The following is a 20,042-nucleotide window of genomic DNA, read 5'->3' as shown; positions in this document are numbered from 1 at the left end:
CCCACACATTCACTGTGAAAGGTCATCTATGAAAACTGCTATGAACAAGTAGCACTGCATGGACACTGGAAAATGGACCATTGTCAATGGCATAAATTGGTATTCAACCATTCCAGAAGAGATAATACAGTGTTGTCTGTTGAATAAAGGCAACAGGACTCTTTCAGAGCAGACCTTTTGATTTTAGTTTATCTAATTATACAGTAAAAAAAAATACAGGTGTTAGTAACAACATTAAGGGCAGCTCTCTTAGTGCCTTTACTACTGGGACGTGACAAAAATATCTCTTGTGAAAGGCCTATATTGATATTTAGGCAGTAGTGGCAGTAAGACATGGGTTCATCTTATGTGATGTAAAGACCGGAGACATGTCAACTCCAGCGACGAGCCACACCTCACAATTAGGAGCACACTGGAGACAGCACCCACAGTTGCTTTTGTTGTAGTTCAGCCAGCAAAGGGCCTTGTGGCTTTCTATCTCCTCTAGCAAACAACTCCACTGCTGCATTGTGCTTAGATCCTGATCTGTTTGTACTTTTTTTTGTTTTTTGTCTCTGAGTGGTAAAAACGCTGTAGGGAAACTGAGAGCTGCTGGAACAGTCTGTTGTCACTGCTGACTGCACACATGCTTTGGAAATAGTTGCTGTGGACACATCAAAATAGGAAATATGGACAAGAGATGGCTGCAACTCAGCATAGCCCAAATAAGCCCAGTGTTGTTTTACACCCATTAACTAAGGGGAAAGGTTTCAATTGTTAATATTGTTATTAATATTATTATAGAAATGTCACAGTCGAGCCACATGTGATACAATAACTTAGTCAAGAGGAATTTTAGCTAGTGTTGACCAATGGCACTCATTTTTAAGTCAGTCAAATTAACACTAAAAGCTTTTTCTGAGCTGAAATTAATCTAATTACCTACAAAGCTCGTTGTAACCTCTTTGTAAGCGTCGGAGAGGAATAATTACCAGTAATAATATATTCTAACTCACCCTAAAGGAGGTTTGGAGGACTCAGCCATTGCCGTGATTGCGTGATATCCAACTTCGGATGGCAGCGGTCCTCAACTCCGCTGTAGCTCTCAAACTCGGTGGAGATTCATAATGCTACCACCTGCTAGTTGGGCACATTGGAATAGAAATGACTTCTCCTCCGTCGAGTTTGCACCGATAAAAACGCGTTGTCCTGCTAAGAAAACAACAACTTCGTACTGACTGGGACAGCTCCGACAGGTGACAGCGCGGAGCGGCGGCGGCTCAGTGGGACCCGAAGGAACAGTTACTGTTACCTACACCGTGAAGTGACCGTTGACACTGACCACAGACACACTGCTCGACACACCCTTTGTGCTTTTAAGTCAGACTTGCTTCAGTGCTCGATATCTTTGGCGGCCCCCTCCCGGACTGCCTCACTTGTCCCGTCCACCTGATATAATCTTCGTATCCCCCGGCTCATCGGCACTCGAGCACCCTCGATTTCATTGGAATAATACATGGAATTTCCGGTTTGACTTTTCAAAATAAGATGACTCATCAAACTCGCGATAAATGTTTTCTTTAGTTTCCCACTTTTCCACCGCACGTATTACTGATACAAAAACTATTAGAAACCGAGGTTTTTATGACATATATAACTTGATCGTCTCACATATGGCACTGAACCTTATTGTTACATTTTATTTTCCATGCTTTCCGTGTGTTTATACATGCAATAAGGCTGCTAAACTGCATTTATACCGCTCCCTAATGTATTTGAGACTCCCAGTTTTATTCGGGAGGCAGTGTTTCGTGGATCCTTGCTCTCTGCAGCAACTTGACGGAGCTCACTCCAGACAGGCCGCCTTCGTGGAGCGTCAGCTGGAGGGCGACAGCGACATCCATCCATCCGATCTACCACTACGCCCCAATCACAACGAGATTAAAACTACCAGTACTCAAGCTGGGTATGGGGTACGTGCATGTTATATATCACACGATATGAATTTAAATGTTTTCCCCCGGTTTGCCTTGTGCTGTTTTGATCGGTGTATAGTTATATACACCCACAGTAGATGCCTCCTGACCCCCTTCTGTCCATTGGCGTGGATGCGTCATCTCGGCCGCCATGTTGGATCAGGGAACCCCCCGCTCTTAATGCATGAAGTATAGAGGCAGAGGTTTATGTACAATTAAAATCGTCATAACTCACGGATTTTGCGATTGATTTTTCAGCAGTTGGGTTAGTGACAAATGCCAGAAATATATTTTATGATACAGGGATTGTTGGTTCAATTTCAAATGCGGGTTATTTAATTAGTTTATTATTAATTATTATTATTTCCTTACTGCATTGATCGTCCGGTCCTGTCTGAATGTTCCACCTTTAAACTACAGCTGCAGAAGCTACTTGTCTGTAACTCCTTGTTTATGTCTTTGTATGTCATTATCTTATCTTACATGATTCTGAGGTGTTTTGTAGCTTATGTTTCAATTCAGACCTAAGTCGTTTAAGAATCTAATTAAAGTAATGTAGGGGGTCCATACTAGATAAATAATAAATGTTAACATATTATGTTAGTTCAAATAAAAAGCTATTTAAAGCTTGACAGTTTAACTTTGTAACGTTAATGTATTTACTTTACTTACAATTTCTAAGATCCCTTCTCGTCTGTGAAGTAATATTCCTCATTTATTGGCATAGAGCAGCCTAAACCAGCACAAAAGTCTCAAAAGTCTGTTGTTTGCCATTACTTGACCTGGTCAAGACGGGACAGTGCCCTGCTCCAATATGGCGTCTCGACAGACGCATTTCAGAAGCCCCGGTGCAGCATCTACGTGTACATATCTGTGTGTTTTGATCACGCAGCGCCTCCCTGCAATAAATAAGTATTACTGTCCACCACAAGATGTCACTCACAGACCACTCTAACTCCTCACAGCCAGCACTGAGTGCATGGAAATGATGAGGAGGTTGTGTTTTCTGCATGGTACTGTGTATTCCATGAAAACAAGAACAAAAACACTCTAAAATCAAATCAATTACCTCTAGATAGAGTACAGTTTGATTGTAAAACCTTTTTGCAGCTATAACAGTAATAATTAACTGACTTATAATGAAACATTTAAAGAATCATAATAGTCTATGACCAAAAACTAATACAGATTACAAAAGTAATAAAGTAGAGTACAAGATTACATTACAAAATAATATAATAGTATATACTTTATGGAAAAGTGATGTTGTGCCATTGTTTAAGCTTAAAGTATGAACTCTGGACTGGTAAAGATCTTACACTCGCATAAAGGGGTCAGGAAGCAACACCTGCACTTCTATTGCTGTTGTGTTATTATTAGGGCACTGCTGACATTTTAGTTCATTAGCGTGCATTTGAGGACACTGCATTTAAAAAGAACCTTACAGAGAAAAAGAGAACTAAAAGTGAACCACTGACACTGGAAAACGTGTCTCACCATATCATGTGACTGCATTTTTAACAACTATACCGTTTTTGTTTTTTATGTCCTAAGTTGTCGTTGGCTTTTGTCAATTTTCTATTAAAATATAAATATATTTTTTTGGTTTAGGCTATTGTATGCTATTCCTTTTTAATTTCTATTTTTGTCTTGATTAATCAATGTTTTAAGGCATTTAAATTCTTTTGAGCAATAGAAAAGATTGTGTGCTTAATGTATATATACATGTACCTACAAATATGTAGGTGGCAGGGGTGGCATGGTGGTTATTATACCAACAAGTTCACCCAGGTTACACTATTGGAACACTGACCCCTGAAATGATCCTTCAAATCTCTCCACAGATGACGTGAGGAAGACTCTACGCAGAATCAACCCACGGAAGGCTGCTGGTCCAGACAACGTTCCTGGCAGGGTGCTCAGAGAATGTGCAGAACAGCTCGTGGATGTCTTTACTGACATCTTTAACATCTCCCTGAGCAGTGCCGTTGTTCCTACCAGCCTCAAGTCAACGACCATCGTGCCGGTGCAGAAGACGTCTACTGTCTCCTGCCTCAATGACTACCGCCCTGTTACACTCACACCCATCATCATGAAGTGCTTCGAGAGGCTGGTCATGAGGCACATCAAGTCCCAGCTTCCACCCTCACTGGACCCTCTGCAGTTTGCATATCGTCCAAATCATTCCATGGACAATGCCACCACTACAACTCTCCACCTGGCCCTCACCCATCTGGACAACAAGGACACATATGTTCGAATGCTGTTCATAGACTTCAGCTCAGCATTCAACACCATCATTCCCCAGCAGCTGATTGGGAAGCTGAGAACTCTGGGTCTGAGCTACTTTTTCTGCAACTGGATCCTGGATATCCCGACTGGGAGACCCCAGTCAGTTTGGATCGGGAACAGCGTCTCCAGCACCACCACACTGTGCACTGGGGCCCCTCAGGGCTGTGTGCTCCGTCCACTGCTGTTCACTCTGCTGACCCACGACTGTGTAGCGATGTACAGCTCGAATCAGATCATCAAGTTCGCTGATGACACGACTGTAGTGGGTCTCATCAGCAAGAACGACGTGTCAGCGTACAGAGAGGAGGTACATCAGCTCTCAGCCTGGTGCAAGGCCAACAACCTGTCTCTAAGCGTTGGGGAAACTAAAGAGATGGTTGTTGACTTTAGAGCACAGCGTGACCTCTCTCCACTGATCGTCGACGGAGTGTCAGTGGAGATCGTCAAGAGCACCAAATTTCTTGGTGTTCATCTGGAGGAGAACCTCACCTGGTCACTCAACACCCGTTTTTCATCGTTTTTACAGTACATCAGATGTACATTGTACATTTCAGCTACTGGTCGCTGCTGTTTTTGTGTTTTGTTTTGCACTGTCTTCAGATGTCTGTCTGCACTTTCTCTTTGTGTTCTTGCACTGTTTGCACTAGGTTGCACAGGATGCACTTTATGTGGCTAGGACTACTTAGCAGTCCTCGGCTCCATGTTCTGTCTTGTTACTGTCTTATTTAGCACCATGGTTCTGGAGAAACATTGTCTCATTTCAGTATGTACTGGTTCAACTATATGTGGTTGGAATGACAATAAAGCTGAGTTTGAAAGAAAATGTTATAAAAGGACTCTTATTGTGAAACAGTTGCACAGTGACACAGTGTATTTTATTGTGTTCTCTTTGTGACGAGGCCATGGAAGAAAGCAGGAAGTCTCTGTATGTTTGTGGGTTGTTGCTGTGGCTATGATGAAAATAGCAAAGTTCCAAATTAGCATGCAGACAATTTAATGTTAAGACTTCTCAAGCCATGGCCAACCCAGTGTGTTACAGGCTCTGCTAGTGAACTGTATCATTTTCACTCATAGTTTTTATACAGCGTGGAGTGTTTTGCTCAAGGACACACCTGGTGTCTATGACAGGGTTTGAATGCCAAATCTAAGGCCAATGATTGTGGTTAGACAGCTGCTAGACGGTATGGCAGCATTACACTACAGGGTACTCAGTGTCTTGTCCAAGGACACCTCAGCAAGTAGCCAGGAGGAACTGGGAATGAACCACTCACCCTGGGGTTCGTAGGCAACTGCTGTCTATTGTAATGAAAGATGTAAATGACTTTACGTGGAGCTATATTCCCTCTTAACATTGTTGAGCCTCTGGTCTTGTTGAAGAACTGAATTTGTCTGGTGTATTTGTAGTCCTTATGAAACTCAGATGTTGTTATATTTTTCTTTCTGCTATGTGACGTGTCTGGAATGTGGGTGGTGCAGTTGGGTCTGCTGCTTTTCACTCACATTTTCCAGTTCCACTTTCATGAGAATAAGGACACTTTCTACTTTAGGAGAAACTTTACTTGAAGACATACCAGACTGCAGAAAAAAAACAAACTGTTCATTTAAAGGAAATGGGTATTTTCCAAGCAGTTGACCATATCTGCCTTCATTGGAAGTGAGAATCATTTTCTAGAAGACTAGCAAGGGTAAGATTGAGTCTACAGCTAACACACACACACACACCACTTTATTTTGTTCATTATTTTGCCATTTTGAATTATTCTGTCTTACTTCCTAGTGCTCTTTCCCTTTAAAGGTAGGAGGATTATTTGACATATTTGTTTTTTTTAAACATAGTGTAGATGTAGTTGATAAGCATGGTGGAAATATCCTAATCATTATCATTTATGGTTTTGATAGTTTACCAGCTTTACTGCAGCACCCTGTCACACTTTTAGGATCAGGCTCCATAACCAGAGATGACTCGAAAGACAGGATGAGGTAAAAGGGTTTATTACGAAAGAATATAGTATTAATGTGAGGAGGTCTAGTGACGTCACAGCGGCAGCGGGGTTACTTCAAATGTGGGAGGAGGTCTATAAGAGGAGAAAGGGTTAGATAGAGTCACACAGTAGAATACTGATGTAATAAAGAAGAGTAAATGACCTGACCCGGGTTCGTATCAGATAAGCAGTCCAAAGATAAATGCTGGATAGTATTGCTCTCAGATCAGTGTGAGACTATCTGTCAAACAGGAGACTGACAGGCCTGCTAATAAAAAGGACAGGGGAGACACAGGTGCAGACAATCAATCAGCAGGTCACCTGACAGAGGAGGGAGAAAACAAGGAATAGGCCAAACCAGGAAATCAAGGACAGACAGGCAGTCTGTCACAAAATATGACTACTTTTCTGATTAATGAATACTTTATTGATCCCCTTGGGGAAATTACCCTGAGGATGACTAGGGTGTGGGTACGTGGGTCATGGGGCCAACATATTTCTAATGCAACTAGTCCCTTATAGCCAGAGAGGAAATACTCACACTGGTTTCTTCAGTGCAACAGGGAGGACACCAGTCTCTTGTGGAAATTGTACTGATTCCCCATGAACAGGTAAAAATTTTACAGGAACTGGCAGCTCATTTTTACCGGTGAAATAGGTGGCCCACTTATTTCTGCTTTTCCCTGACAGCACAAGGAGACTTGTAGGTCTCCCTGTGTCACTGCAGGGTGAAGTGATTTCCTAAACCACAAGGTCTAGCTAACTAACAGGGTAGGGACCCTGTTGCTGTGTTTTGGCAGTCTCAGCCCTGGTTTTGCCTCAGCTTTGGCAAATATGGTATGTGTCAGAGTATGGAGGTATCAAATGTTGTGGGATTTTCTGACAGTCTACAGATTACCCACAGTCATTCAACACATTATCATTTAACATATTATAGAATAATATACATAAACACATAAACAGTAGCCCCTCCCTGAACTGCCACCTTACTGTGGTGGAGGGGTTTGCGTGCCCGAATGACCCTAGGAGCTATGTTGCCGGGGGCTTAAGCCCCTGGTAGGGTCTCCCAAGACAGGTCCTAGGCGACGGGCCAGACTAAGAGCAGTTCATAAACCCCTTATGACGAGTGAAAAATCAAGGTCGGGTACGTCGCCCAGATTGGCGTCACCGGGGCCCCACCCTGGAGCCAGGCCTGGGGTTGGGGCACGTAGACGAGCGCCTGGTGGCTGGGATCTCTCCCACGGGACCCGGCCGGGCGCAGTCCGAAGGAGCGACGTGGGACCGCCTTCCCGTAGGCCCACCACCCGCAGGAAGGCGCATAAGGGGTCGGTGCAGTGTGGATTGGGTGGCAGCCGTGTGGAGGTGCCTCGACAACCCAATCCCTGGACAAAGAATCTGGCAATTGGGACATGGAATGTCACCTCACTGGGTGGAAAGGAGCCTGAACTTGTGCTGGAGGTTGAGCAGTACCGGCTAGAGATAGTCAGGCTCACTTCCACACACAGTCTGGGCTCTGGAACACAACTCCTTGAGAGAGGTTGGACCCTCTTCTACTCTGGAGTTGCCCATGGTGAGAGGCGGCGGGCAGGGGTGGGCTTGCTTATAGCCCCCCAGCTCAGCTGCCATGTGTTGGAGTTTTCCCCGGTGGACGAGAGAGTTGTTTCCCTGCGCCTTCGGGTAGGGGATAGGTCTCTCACCGTTGTTTGTGCCTACGGGCCAAATAGCGGTGTAGAGTACCCGGCTTTCATAGGGTCTCTGGAAGGGGTACTGGAAGGTGCTCCGACTGGGGACTCTGTCGTCCTACTGGGGGATTTCAATGCCCACGTGGGCAATGACAGTGATACCTGGAGGGGCGTGATTGGGAGGAACGGCCTCCCTGATCTGAACCCGAGTGGTGTTTTGTTATTGGACTTCTGTGCTAGTCACAGCTTGTCCATAACGAACACCATGTTCAAGCATAAAGGTGTCCATCAGTGCACGTGGCACCAGGACACCCTAGATCGACTTTGTGGTTGTGTCATCTGACCTCCGACCATATGTCTTGGACACTCGGGTGAAGAGAGGGGCTGAGCTGCCAACTGATCACCACCTGGTGGTGAGTTGGATCCGATGGCGGAGGAGGGAGCTGGATAGACCTGGCAGACCCAAACGTATTGTGAGGGTCTGTTGGGAACGTCTGGTGGAACCCTCTGTCAGAGAGGTCTTCAACTCCCACCTCCGGGAGAGCTACAATCAGGTCCCGAGGGAGCCTGGAGACATTGAGTCCGAGTGGACCATGTTTTCCACCTCCATTGTCAATGCGGCTGTTCGGAGCTGTGGCCGTAGGGTCTCTGGTGCCTGTCGTGGCGGCAATCCCCGAACCCGGTGGTGGACACCGGAAGTAAGGGAAGCCGTCAAGCTGAAGAAGGAGTCTTATCAGGCCTGGTTGGCCTGTGGGACTCCTGATGCAGCTGATGGGTATCGGCAGGCCAAACGTGCCGCAGCACCGAGGTAGTCAGTAAGCTCCTCGGTGGCAAGGCACCAGGGGCGGATGAAATTCGCCCCGAGTACCTTAAGTCTCTGGATGTTGTAGGGCTGTCTTGGTTGACACGCCTTTGCAGCATCGCGTGGAGATCGGGGACAGTACCTCTGGACTGGCAGACCGGGGTGGTGGTTCCTCTTTTTAAAAAGGGGAACAGAGGGTGTGTTCCAACTATAGGGGGATCACACTCCTCAGCCTCCCTGGGAAAGTCTATTCCAGAGTGCTGGAGAGGAGAGTTAGGCCGCTAGTCGAACCTCGGATCCAGGAGGAACAAGTGCGGTTTTCGTCCTGGCCGTGGAACACTGGACCAGCTCCATACTCTTGCTAGGGTGCTCGAGGGTTCATGGGAGTTCGCCCATCCAGTCTACATGTGTTTCGTGGACTTGGAGAAGGCGTTTGACCGTGTCCCTCGTGGCATCCTGTGGGGGGTACTCTGGGAATACGGGATTTGGGACCCTTTGTTAAGGGCCATTCGGTCCTTGTATGACCGGAGTAGGAGCTTGGTTCGCATTGCCGGTAGTAAGTCAGACTTGTTCCCGGTGCATGTTGGACTCCGACAGGGCTGCCCTTTGTCACCGATCCTGTTCATTACCTTTATGGACAGGATTTCTAGGCGCAGCCAGGGGTCGGAGGGAATCCGGTTTGGGAATCACAGGATTTCATCTCTGCTTTTTGCAGATGATGTTGTCCTGTTGGCCTCATCAGACCGGGACCTCCAGCAGGCACTGGGGCGGTTTGCAGCCGAGTGTGAAGGTGCTGGGATGAGAATCAGCACCTCCAAGTCCGAGGCCATGGTTCTCAACCGGAAAAAGGTGGCTTGCACCCTCCAGGTTGGGGGGGAGATCTCCCTCAAGTGGAGGAGTTTAAGTATCTTGGGGTCTTGTTCACGAGTGAGGGAAATAGGGAGCGTGAGATTGACAGACGGATTGGTGCATCGGCAGCAGTAATGCGGTCGGTGTACCGGTCCGTCGTGGTGAAAAAGGAGCTGAGCCGAAAGGCAAAGCTCTCGATTTACCGGTCAGTCTACGTTCCTACCCTCACCTATGGTCATGAGCTTTGGGTCATGACCGAAAGGACAAGGTCGCGGATACAATGAGTTTCCTCCGTAGAGTGGCTGGGCGCACCCTTAGAGATAGGGTGAGGAGCTCAGTCACCCGGGAGGAGCTCGGAGTAGAGCCGCTGCTCCTCTGCATCGAGAGGGGCCAGTTGAGGTGGCTTGGGCATCTGTTTCGGATGACCCCGGGACGCCTCGTAGGGGAGGTTTTCCGGTCCTGTCCCACCGGGAGGAGGCCCCGGGGAAGACCCAGGACACGTTGGAGGGACTATGTCTCTCGGCTGGCCTGGGAACGCCTCGGTGTCCCCCCGGAAGAGCTGGAGGAGGTGTCTAGGGAGAGGGAAGTCTGGGCATCTCTGCTTAAGCTGCTCCCCCTGTGACCCGGCCCCGGATAAGCGGATGAGAATGGATGGATGGATGGACATAAACAGTAGAGTATTTAGAGTTCCTCCTCTTTATACTATTGCTGTGAGTGCCCCTCTGTTCATTACAGATGTGAATCTGAAAGTGTTGTCTCAGTTCACATGTTCACATCTAACATTTTTGTATTACTTTTACTTTTGATGTGTTAGTCTTAACATCTGAGAACTGTCGACATCTGCTGAGGATCTCAAAGTCACATTTGGAAACATACAGGAAATTTGAAAGGAAGGGAAGAAAGGACGTTTATTTGAGGATATCAAATCCAGACAGAGAACAAAGAGACCTGAAGTTCAACCACAGACTGACAAAGTGAAATCCCACCATGACAGGTAAATGCATTTTTAACAACTAAACATTTTTTTTTCAATATCCATAATGTTGAGTATTGTAGGCTTGTTAAAAAATATTTTTATGTAATAACATCTGATGCTAGTTGTTTGACACATTGTTTTATGTACAATGGCAAGAATTATTATGCAAACTCTTTGGAATTTATTGTTTCTTGCATTAATTTGTCATGAAATGTGAAATAATAACACAAACAAATTTTGATCTTTTGTGTCATTATTGAGAACAACCATAAAAACCTCCATAGTGCAAGTGGAAACAATTTTTAAACCCTTGAAATTTATAACTGGTTGACCCCCCCCTGCACATCAGTCAGGAAGAATTTTAGCCCATTCTTCCTGCAGAGCTGCTTTAGCTCTGTCATATTCTTTGGGCGTCTCATATGTGTGGCTCTTTTCAAGTCATTCCATAGCATCTCTATTGGTTTGAGGTCTGGGCTCTGACATGGCCACTCTAAAATGTGGATTTTGTTTTTTGGAAGCTATTCTGTTGTGTGTTTTGGGTCATTGTTCTGTAGCATCACCCAACTTCTACAGAGTTTCATATGACATACAGACATTTTCACATTATGCTGAAGAATTTTTGATACAATGGGGATCTTCCTCTTAATCACTGCAAGCTGATGCAGCAAAGCAGGTCCAAATGATGATGTTTCCTCTACAATACTTTACAGTTGGGATGATGTTTTCATGATTAAATGCTGTGCCCTTTTTATGCCAGATGTAGTATTATGGGATCTTTCAAAGTAATTTTGATATATTTTCATCAGTCCACAAAACATTTTGTCAATGTGCTCTTTGGCAAACTTCAGGTGTGCAGCAATGTTCTTTTTAGTAGGCAGCAGTTTCCTTCATGGTGTCTTGCCATAGACACCCTGTTTGTTCAATGTTTTACCTTCTGTAGACTCATGAACACAGATGTTAGCCAGTTCCCATGATGACACTTTCAAATCTTTGGCTGTCACTTTGGGTTGTTTCTTTACCTCACTAATGAGTGTTTGTTGTGCTCTTGGGGTCATTTTGACTGGCTGTCTTCTTGGCAGAGTAGCCACAGTCCTAAATTATCTCCATTTGTAGATTGTTTGTCTTAACTGTAGGCTGGTGAATTTCTAAAGTCTGAGACACCACTTTGTAACCCTTTGTAGCTTTATGTAAATCAACAATTCTAGATGATCTAAAAGCTCCTTTTGGCGAGGTATGGCTCACATAAGCGTATTCAAACTGTCTGAGTGTTTTTTGTCAGTCAAAGTAGCTCTAGTCCACTCCTCCAAACTCATTTTATTCCAGGTATGCTCCAATTAGCTTTTTGATGGTCACTATTTTGGAGGTATTTATGGTTGTTCTTAATAAAGTCATGAAAGATCAGAATTTGTTTGTCATTATTTTGGGCACCTTATATTTGTTCACACTCTTGACTTAGATGAAGATCAGATCACATTTTATGACAAATTAATTCAGAACACCATTAAATTCCAAAAGGTTCACATAGTTTTTCTTGTCACTGTATGTACTGTGTTATCAATCATTATGTTTATTACAATAGGCTATATCACATTTATTTTGGAATTTCATTCGGATTGTTATTAGGCAAAAATGTAATAAAGTATTTTGTTTATGTTTTCATATTTTAAATTTTGTATTATTTATTTATCATTTTATAGTTTTTGTGAAAATTATGAAAGAGCTAAATGAATACATAAATAAATTCCATAAATAATTTAGTCAAGCTATCCCTTTATATTATAGACTGTCTTAAAAGAGGCATCTGCTAAAAAATGTTGTTGCATGATGAAACCGTGTACAGATAGATTTTATTTTTATTATTTGCAATTGAATGTGACCATTATGTAAATCACAATGAGATTTAAATTATTTAAAAAAATTCTTTGTTGATAAATGTGCAGCCATTGCAAATGTTTTCTACAATAAAGTAAATTCCTTGTTAAGACCAGCACTTTGCATAACAAAAACATTATCGTATATATCGTATAGTTTACTTGAGAACTTGCAGCGATCACAGGAAACCAGAACCTTTCTACTTATTAACTCTTTTCTATAATATAACAATGATACTGTAGCCAAAATAATAAGATGAGTTGTTGTATTAGAAATTGTTGAAAATATGTCTGTCTGCAGAAATTGAAACCTATGACAGTCTCACCACGCCGGCTGATTATTCATCATACTATGATGAAAACTTCTCAAGCTTTGCTCCTTGTGACAACGTTGATTTGAAGAACTTTGGCCAAGTGTTCCTGCCCACTCTCTATAGTTTGGTTTTCATCCTCGGCTTCCTAGGTAGGTTATGCATATTCACACATGTCTTTATTTCCTTGTCTGGACACATTTTGATCAGATAAAGAAAATATTTTGAGGGCTAAGACTGGGTTTTACAGTTTTGTGAATGGTTAGGTTTAGGGTGAGGCAGACAGTTGAGATGGTTGTGGGTTTGGGGTAAGGGGCTAGGGAATGCGTTATGCCAATGAGTGTCCTCACAAGTATCATCAGATAGGACTGTGTGTGTGTGTGTGTGTGTGTGTGTGTGTGTTTGATGCATTGTAATCTGACAGTTTCCATGTTGTTTTCCTCCTCTAAGGTAATGGCCTGGTGGTGTGTGTCCTGGTGAAGCACCGCAACCAGACCAACTTTACAGACATCTGCCTTTTTAACCTGGCCGTCTCTGACCTCGTCTTCGTCCTCACGCTTCCTTTCTACGCTCATTTCTCTGTGGTCAGTAAATGGACCTTTGGAGACTTTATGTGCCGCTTTGTCTCTGGCTGCCACTACACCGGGTTTTTCAGCAGCATTTTCTTCATAATTGTCATGACATTGGACCGCTATGTGCTCATCATACACCCTAACACTGTGGGAAGATATCGCACTTTGAGAGTGGGCATTGCTTTTACCATGGTTGTGTGGCTGTTGAGTTTCAGTGTCTCCTTACCAACTTTCATTTTCACTAGAGTGATAAATGAGTCGCACGGCTTGAGTTGTGGCTATGACCCGGATGAGGAGGCCGAGCGCCCGTACGTCCCCTTAGCAACAAATATATTAGGTCTCATGGTTCCCCTTACTGTGATGGTAGTTTGCTACTGCAGGATCATCCCCACACTGGTGAACATGAGGACTGCAAAGAAGCACCGTGTTGTCAAGCTGATCATCGCTATCGTGGTTGTTTTTTTCTTGTGTTGGGCCCCATACAACATTTCCATCTTCTTGAGATTTCTGCACAATAAAGAGAAACTGCCAATGGATCATGTAGCTTCGACAAAAATTTAAGACTGTCAATAACAGTGACTGAGACCATTGCATACACTCACTGCTGCCTGAACCCGATCTTATATGCTTTTGTTGGCCAGTCTGTAAAGTTTATGAAACGAGCCATGCATCTGCTGAGTCAGTGGTTACCTGGGATGCGTCTTCCCTCCACCAGAGATGAATCAGACAGCTCATACGTGAAAAACTCAACAGTGTCCCCGTCTTTTAATATCACCTCAACTTTTGATATGTAGGAGGGGAAAAGCAAGTATTTTTATGGACATTTGTATTTTTTTTTCCAGATTATTGGTAAAGTTGGTTGAAGGACATTCATGCTTCTGAAATCTTAAGCAAAATGCTCTTTTACCACAGAGGTGGTGAAACTAACACTGAGTTAATTAGAACTTATTGCACATTCAAAGATCATCACTTGTCATAAATTTAAATGTTTATTTGGAACAAATTCTGATGCACCTTCAAGCCAACATTGTCACATACAGTATTTTCCCATTTTATTATTTGCCTGATCTATACACACATATTTCCATGTGCTGCAGCAACCTTTTTATTCCATATAATATTGATGCTTAAAATAATAAAAAAGCATATCAATCAATAAGGAATGTTTGTGTGTGAATTGCTCAGTCTCATCAGGCTCAGGTACCAACACTCTGTTCAATGCAGAATAAAACAAATGTTATACTGCAAGAGAATGTAATACTGATAGAACAAATTCACACTAACATGACTGCCAATAGCACCTCTGTAAACTAATAACAGAAAACAAAGTCAGATCTATTTCTGATAAAGACTTTATGTTTGTTAATAATAGAGATTACCTACCTAATAACAATTATATTCTACTTTTGGAATAATGTGTATCACTATAATTTGAACTATTTTGTTATTCTACTGTGGAAGGCTCACTATTACTGTGAAATTTGCTCCAGACAGCTGAACATTATTTCCCCACTACCAAACATACAAAACACACAAGTAAAAGTATAAAGAAAGGATTTTAGTACTCTAAAGTTACATTACCAGGTAATTGTGAAGAATGTGCTGCAGATACAGTATGTTCCTAATATGGCAACTAATGATATTTGGACAAAGAAATAGGCAGAGACAAGTCATATAAAGAAGAAAAATAAAATACTACTACTACTACTAATAATAATAATTATAAGAAGAAGAATGCATGGTGGCCTTTTTCAAATCCAGAATAGGACTGCAGTTAATGCTAAAGTCTATCAACTTACATAGACAGAAAAAAAAAGTAATAAATAAAATAAAACCTGACCAGTAAATTATGCTCTTTTTAATATTAAATGGAAGATGGCACAGCCAGCTGTAAATTGCACTATTTACACAGTCATTTGTTATTCGTGTAGGTCAATGTTTCCATGCAACAACCCTGTGTATCATTTTTTACTACATGGGGTCACTCACAGACTGTAAAGTTTTACCTAGAAACCTCTTTGGATGTTCTATGAGATGATTGATAATGGCTAGTCAACAGCATGGGTATACAAATAACAACAAAAAGAGGAAGAAGAAGAAGAAGATATCAGTTAGAACAGCAGAAACTATTACAAACACATTTCAATTTAGCTTCACCTAAAACAGGACAAAGTCGAACAGCACAAACAATACAAGGCCGTCACTCAGAGAACAACCGCATTTTGAACATGTCACCCCTGATTGAGAACCAGATGCTTTAATATCATAATAATTACACCGGACTAAATGCTTATTTATTTTATTGTATTACAGTATAAGTAAGTTAAAAGAAAGAACATGTAAAACTACAATCAGTTGGAAAACATACTAATGCTTATTTTTTGTGAATACGTTTGTGTATGAGTCTTTATGGTTATAAAATACAGTTTGTGTCATGACATTTAAAATAGCTGTTATTTCATTAAAGTGTGTACATCTAACATTTTTGTAGTACTTTTTTTTTGACGTGTTAGTCTTCATGTCTGCAGTGTGGACTCTATTTGTGTGACAAGGAGCTCAGTCACATTTGGGGACGTACAGGAAACAACATCAGGTCTTGTGTTTCATTATTAGATGACTGCTAACTATAGGACAGTTAGTTCATCACTATACATTTGAGGACATCACATCTACAGAGATCCAGGCAGGAGGGAATAAAAGAGCCCTGAAGTCCAGCCACTTATTAACTGACTGGAAAAGGCATCAGTGAAATCTCACCATGGCAGGTGAATTGCATTTTTAACAACTATAAGGTGGCTTGCACCCTCCAGGTTGGGGGGGAGATCCTCCCTCAAGTGGAGGAGTTTAAGTATCTTGGGGTCTTGTTCACGAGTGAGGGAAATAGGGAGCGTGAGATTGACAGACGGATTGGTGCATCGGCAGCAGTAATGCGGTCGGTGTACCGGTCCGTCGTGGTGAAAAAGGAGCTGAGCCGAAAGGCAAAGCTCTCGATTTACCGGTCAGTCTACGTTCCTACCCTCACCTATGGTCATGAGCTTTGGGTCATGACCGAAAGGACAAGGTCGCGGATACAAGCGGCCGAAATGAGTTTCCTCCACAGAGTGGCTGGGCGCACCCTTAGTGATAGGGTGAGGAGCTCAGTCACCCAGGAGGAGCTCGGAGTAGAGCCGCTGCTCCTCTGCATCGAGAGGGGCCAGTTGAGGTGGCTTGGGCATCTGTTTCGGATGCCCCCGGGACGCCTCGTAGGGGAGGTTTTCCGGTCCTGTCCCACCGGGAGGAGGCCCCGGGGAAGACCCAGGACACGTTGGAGGGACTATGTCTCTCGGCTGGCCTGGGAACGCCTCGGTGTCCCCCCGGAAGAGCTGGAGGAGGCGTCTAGGGAGAGGGAAGTCTGGGCATCTCTGCTAAAGCTGCTCCCCCTGCGACCCGGCCCCGGATAAGCGGAAGAAAATGGATGGATGGACAACTATATATATTATATTATAACACATTGTTGTATGTATTGTGGTCTTGTTCACAAATATTTATGTTTGATGCTTTATTAACACATTGTTGTACGTTTCTGCTTATTTTCCATTAAAATTAAAATAGGTTTCTTAAAGAAGACTGTACCACATATATTTTGTATTTCCATTTGAAACTTTAATAATAATGATAAAACAAATCTTATGTAATTTATTGCTTATATTATTTCATCCTTGTAAAGAAACGGGAAATTTAGTGTAACTGTTGTAATGCCCTTTACAGCACATGCTATTTGTTGTTATACAGCATACAGAGAAACCTCTACTAGATGCATGTTATTCCAATTTGAAACCACGAGGGATATGAATGACACTTATGTAAATCAACATTTTAATCATGTTGAGTCTTTAAAAAAAAAAAAAGCATTGATCACAGGCAACCAGAACTTTTCCGCTTATTAGCTCTTTTCTATAATATAAGAATGATACTGTCGCCTAGAAATTAAGCTGAGTTGTTGTAATTTAAATTGTTGAAAATATGTCTGTCTGCAGAGTTTGAAACCAATGACAACCTCACCACGTATGATTATTCATCATACTATTATGACAACTTCTCAAGCTTCGCTCCTTGTGACAACGTGGATTTGAAGGACTTTGGCCAAGTGTTCCTGCCCATTCTCTATAGTTTGGTTTTCATCCTCGGCTTCCTAGGTAGGTTTTGAATGTTCACTCATGCCTTAATTTCCATGTCTGGACACATTTTGTTCAGATACCATTGCTGTGAGGACATTTTAGCCTCACAAAAAGAGGAATTTTAAGGGCTAAGACTGTTAAAAACAGACTGACTGACGGGGACCAAACGGGTAAGAACAAAAGGATATTTATTAGAGAAAGGGCAAGGGACACAGGGAACTAACACCAACAGACAAAGTATCAACTAAAGACCCAAAAACACGGTGGAGAGATGCAAACAAAACCAGAACCTGACACACAAAGTAACAACTGAACCACTGTGGAAACACAGGCAAAAATACTAACTAGAAACTGAACACACTATCGTGAACAGAACACAAAAACAAACTCATGAATAAGAAATACAAAGTAGCAAACGAAAATCACTGCTTAAGGCAGGAGAAAACGAGAACAAACATACGAAGCTAACAGGACAAAGTATCAACTGAAAAACACTGCATGAACGCAGACAGAACAAATCAAACCTACAAACCAAAAACAGACAGGTGCCTTACGGACAAACGAACAGACTGACCAGATATGTGGAGGAGTAGTGTGCAGCATGAATGAATAAGCAGAAGTGACAAACCAGCACCGAACTGAGGACTGAGGGGTGCTTTTAAAACAGAGGGATGCACAGGTGAACTGAGTCTGTAATTAGTCCGGTTGTGGAGTGGAGAGTGGAGGCAGAACAAAACAAAACCAAACCAAAAGACAGGGCCAGAGGGAGGAACTGTAACAAAGACTGGGTTTTACAGTTAAGGTTAAAATTTGGTTTTGTGAATGGTTAGGTTTAGGGTGAGGCAGACAGTTGAGATCGTTGTAGGTTTGGGGTAAGGGGCTAGGGAATGCATTATGCCAATGAGTGTCCTCACAAGTACCGTGAGACAGGACTTTGTGTGTGTGTGTGTGTGTGTGTGTGTGTGTTTGAAGCATTGTTTTCTAACTGATTTCATGTGTTTTCCTCCTCTAAGGTAATGGCCTGGTGGTGTGTGTCCTGGTGAAGCACCGCAACCAGACCAACTTGACAGACATCTGCCTTTTCAACCTGGCCGTCTCTGACCTCGTCTTCGTCCTCACGCTTCCTTTCTACGCTCATTTCTCTGTGGTCAGTAAATGGACCTTTGGAGACTTTATGTGCCGCTTCGTCTCTGGCTGCCACTACACCGGGTTTTTCAGCAGCATTTTCTTCATGATTGTCATGACACTGGACTGCTATGTGCTCATCATACACCCTAACACTGTGGGAAGATATCGCACTTTGAAGGTGGGCATTGCCTTAACCATGGTTGTGTGGCTGTTGAGTTTCCGTGTCTCCTTACCAGCTTTCATGTTCACTAGTGTGATAATTGAATCGCACGGCTTAAGTTGTGGCTATGACCCGGATGAGGAGGCCGAGCGCCCGTACGTCCCCTTAGCAACAAATATATTAGGTCTCATGGTTCCTCTTACTGTGATGGTAGTTTGCTACTGCAGGATCATCCCCAAACTGGTGAACATGAGGACTGCAAAGAAGCACCGTGTTGTCAAGCTGATCATCGCTATCGTGGTTGTTTTTTTCTTGTGCTGGGCCCCATACAACATTTCCATCTTCTTGAGATTTCTGCAGAATAAAGAGAAACTGCCAAGATCATGTAGCTTCAACAAAAATTTAAGGCTGTCAATAACAGTGACTGAGGCCATTGCAAAGACTCACTGCTGCCTGAACCCTATTATATACACCTTTGTTGGCCGAAAGTTTATGAGACGAGCCGTGAACCTGTGGGAGTAGTGGTTGCCTAGGACGCTTCGTCCCTCCACCAGAGATATGCCAGACAGTTCATACAAGAAAAGCTCAATTGTGTCCAGGTCTCCAATTTTACCATGTAGGAGAGGAAAAGCAAATGTTTTTATGGACATTTTTGGTTTTTTTATGTTTATTGGTAAAGTTGGTTGAAAGACATTCATGCCTTTAAAATAATAAGCAAAATGCTCTTTTACCACACAGGTGGTGAAACTAACACTGAGTTAAGTAGAACTTATTGCACATTCAAAGATCAACACTTGTCATAGATTTAAATATGTTTATTTGGAACACATTCTAGCCCACCTTCAAGCCATCATTGTCACATTTTTTCCCATTTTATTATATGCCTGATCTATACACACATACATACATGTGCTGCAGCAACCTTTCTTCAAATCCCACCAGAGATTTTCTATAGGGTTCAAGTCAGGTGACTGTGACAGCCACTCTAGAATCTTTGAGGACCTCTTCTGCAACCACACTTTGGTGGTACACTTGGGATCATTGTCCTGTTGGAAGGTTGAAAGGATAACCAAGCTTCAGCATCCTCACAGACTCGTACTCGTCAGACAGGCACGTTTTTCTTGTAGGACATTTTAATACTTGAATGACTGCATCTTGGCTCCAATGTGCTGTCGTTTTCAAGTGCCAGAGGAAGCAAAGCAGCCCCAGTTCATCACTGAGCTACCACCATACTGCTCTGTAGGCTGGTTGGTCTGAGACCAACTGTATACTCTATTTTACATGTATATTATTTCATATTATATT

At 43.0% G+C, this 20,042-nt stretch overlaps 2 protein-coding genes and 1 pseudogene across 6 annotated transcripts in view; 2 read left to right on the top strand and 1 right to left on the bottom strand.

Moving 5' to 3' along the window:
- cobl (cordon-bleu WH2 repeat protein) overlaps positions 1-1,466 on the bottom strand; it is a 47,826-nt gene extending 46,360 nt beyond the window's left edge. For all 5 annotated transcript variants that reach the window (XM_026371344.1, XM_026371348.1, XM_026371349.1 and 2 more), the window contains exon 1: positions 996-1,466. In XM_026371344.1, coding sequence (XP_026227129.1) covers positions 996-1,024 — 29 coding nt within the window. In that variant the 5' untranslated portion in view covers positions 1,025-1,466. The remainder of the gene's footprint in view (positions 1-995) is intronic.
- Positions 1,467-5,727: 4,261 nt separating this feature from the next.
- LOC113170441 lies at positions 5,728-14,247 on the top strand (annotated as a pseudogene).
- A 1,803-nt stretch (positions 14,248-16,050) lies between these two features.
- LOC113169462 (C-C chemokine receptor type 1-like) lies at positions 16,051-19,259 on the top strand. The gene is made up of 3 exons (XM_026370860.1): positions 16,051-16,057; positions 17,309-17,467; positions 18,463-19,259. Exons 1-3 carry the CDS (start codon positions 16,051-16,053, stop codon positions 19,257-19,259), a joined length of 963 nt encoding a protein of 320 aa, XP_026226645.1.
- Positions 19,260-20,042: the final 783 nt, after the last annotated feature.

This window comes from Anabas testudineus, chromosome 16 (genome assembly GCF_900324465.2).
Source record: "Anabas testudineus chromosome 16, fAnaTes1.2, whole genome shotgun sequence".
Taxonomy (NCBI): domain Eukaryota; kingdom Metazoa; phylum Chordata; class Actinopteri; order Anabantiformes; family Anabantidae; genus Anabas; species Anabas testudineus.
Note: the sequence above shows the minus strand (reverse complement) of the source record. Positions and strands in the feature narration are given on the sequence as shown.

What these genes read in the sequence shown, in the direction of transcription:
- LOC113169462 (XM_026370860.1), top strand. An exon ending in TTTCATCCTCGGCTTCCTAG is followed by an intron (nt 17,468 to 18,462) that starts GTAGGTTTTGAA and finishes TCCTCCTCTAAG; the next exon opens with GTAATGGCCTGGTGGTGTGT.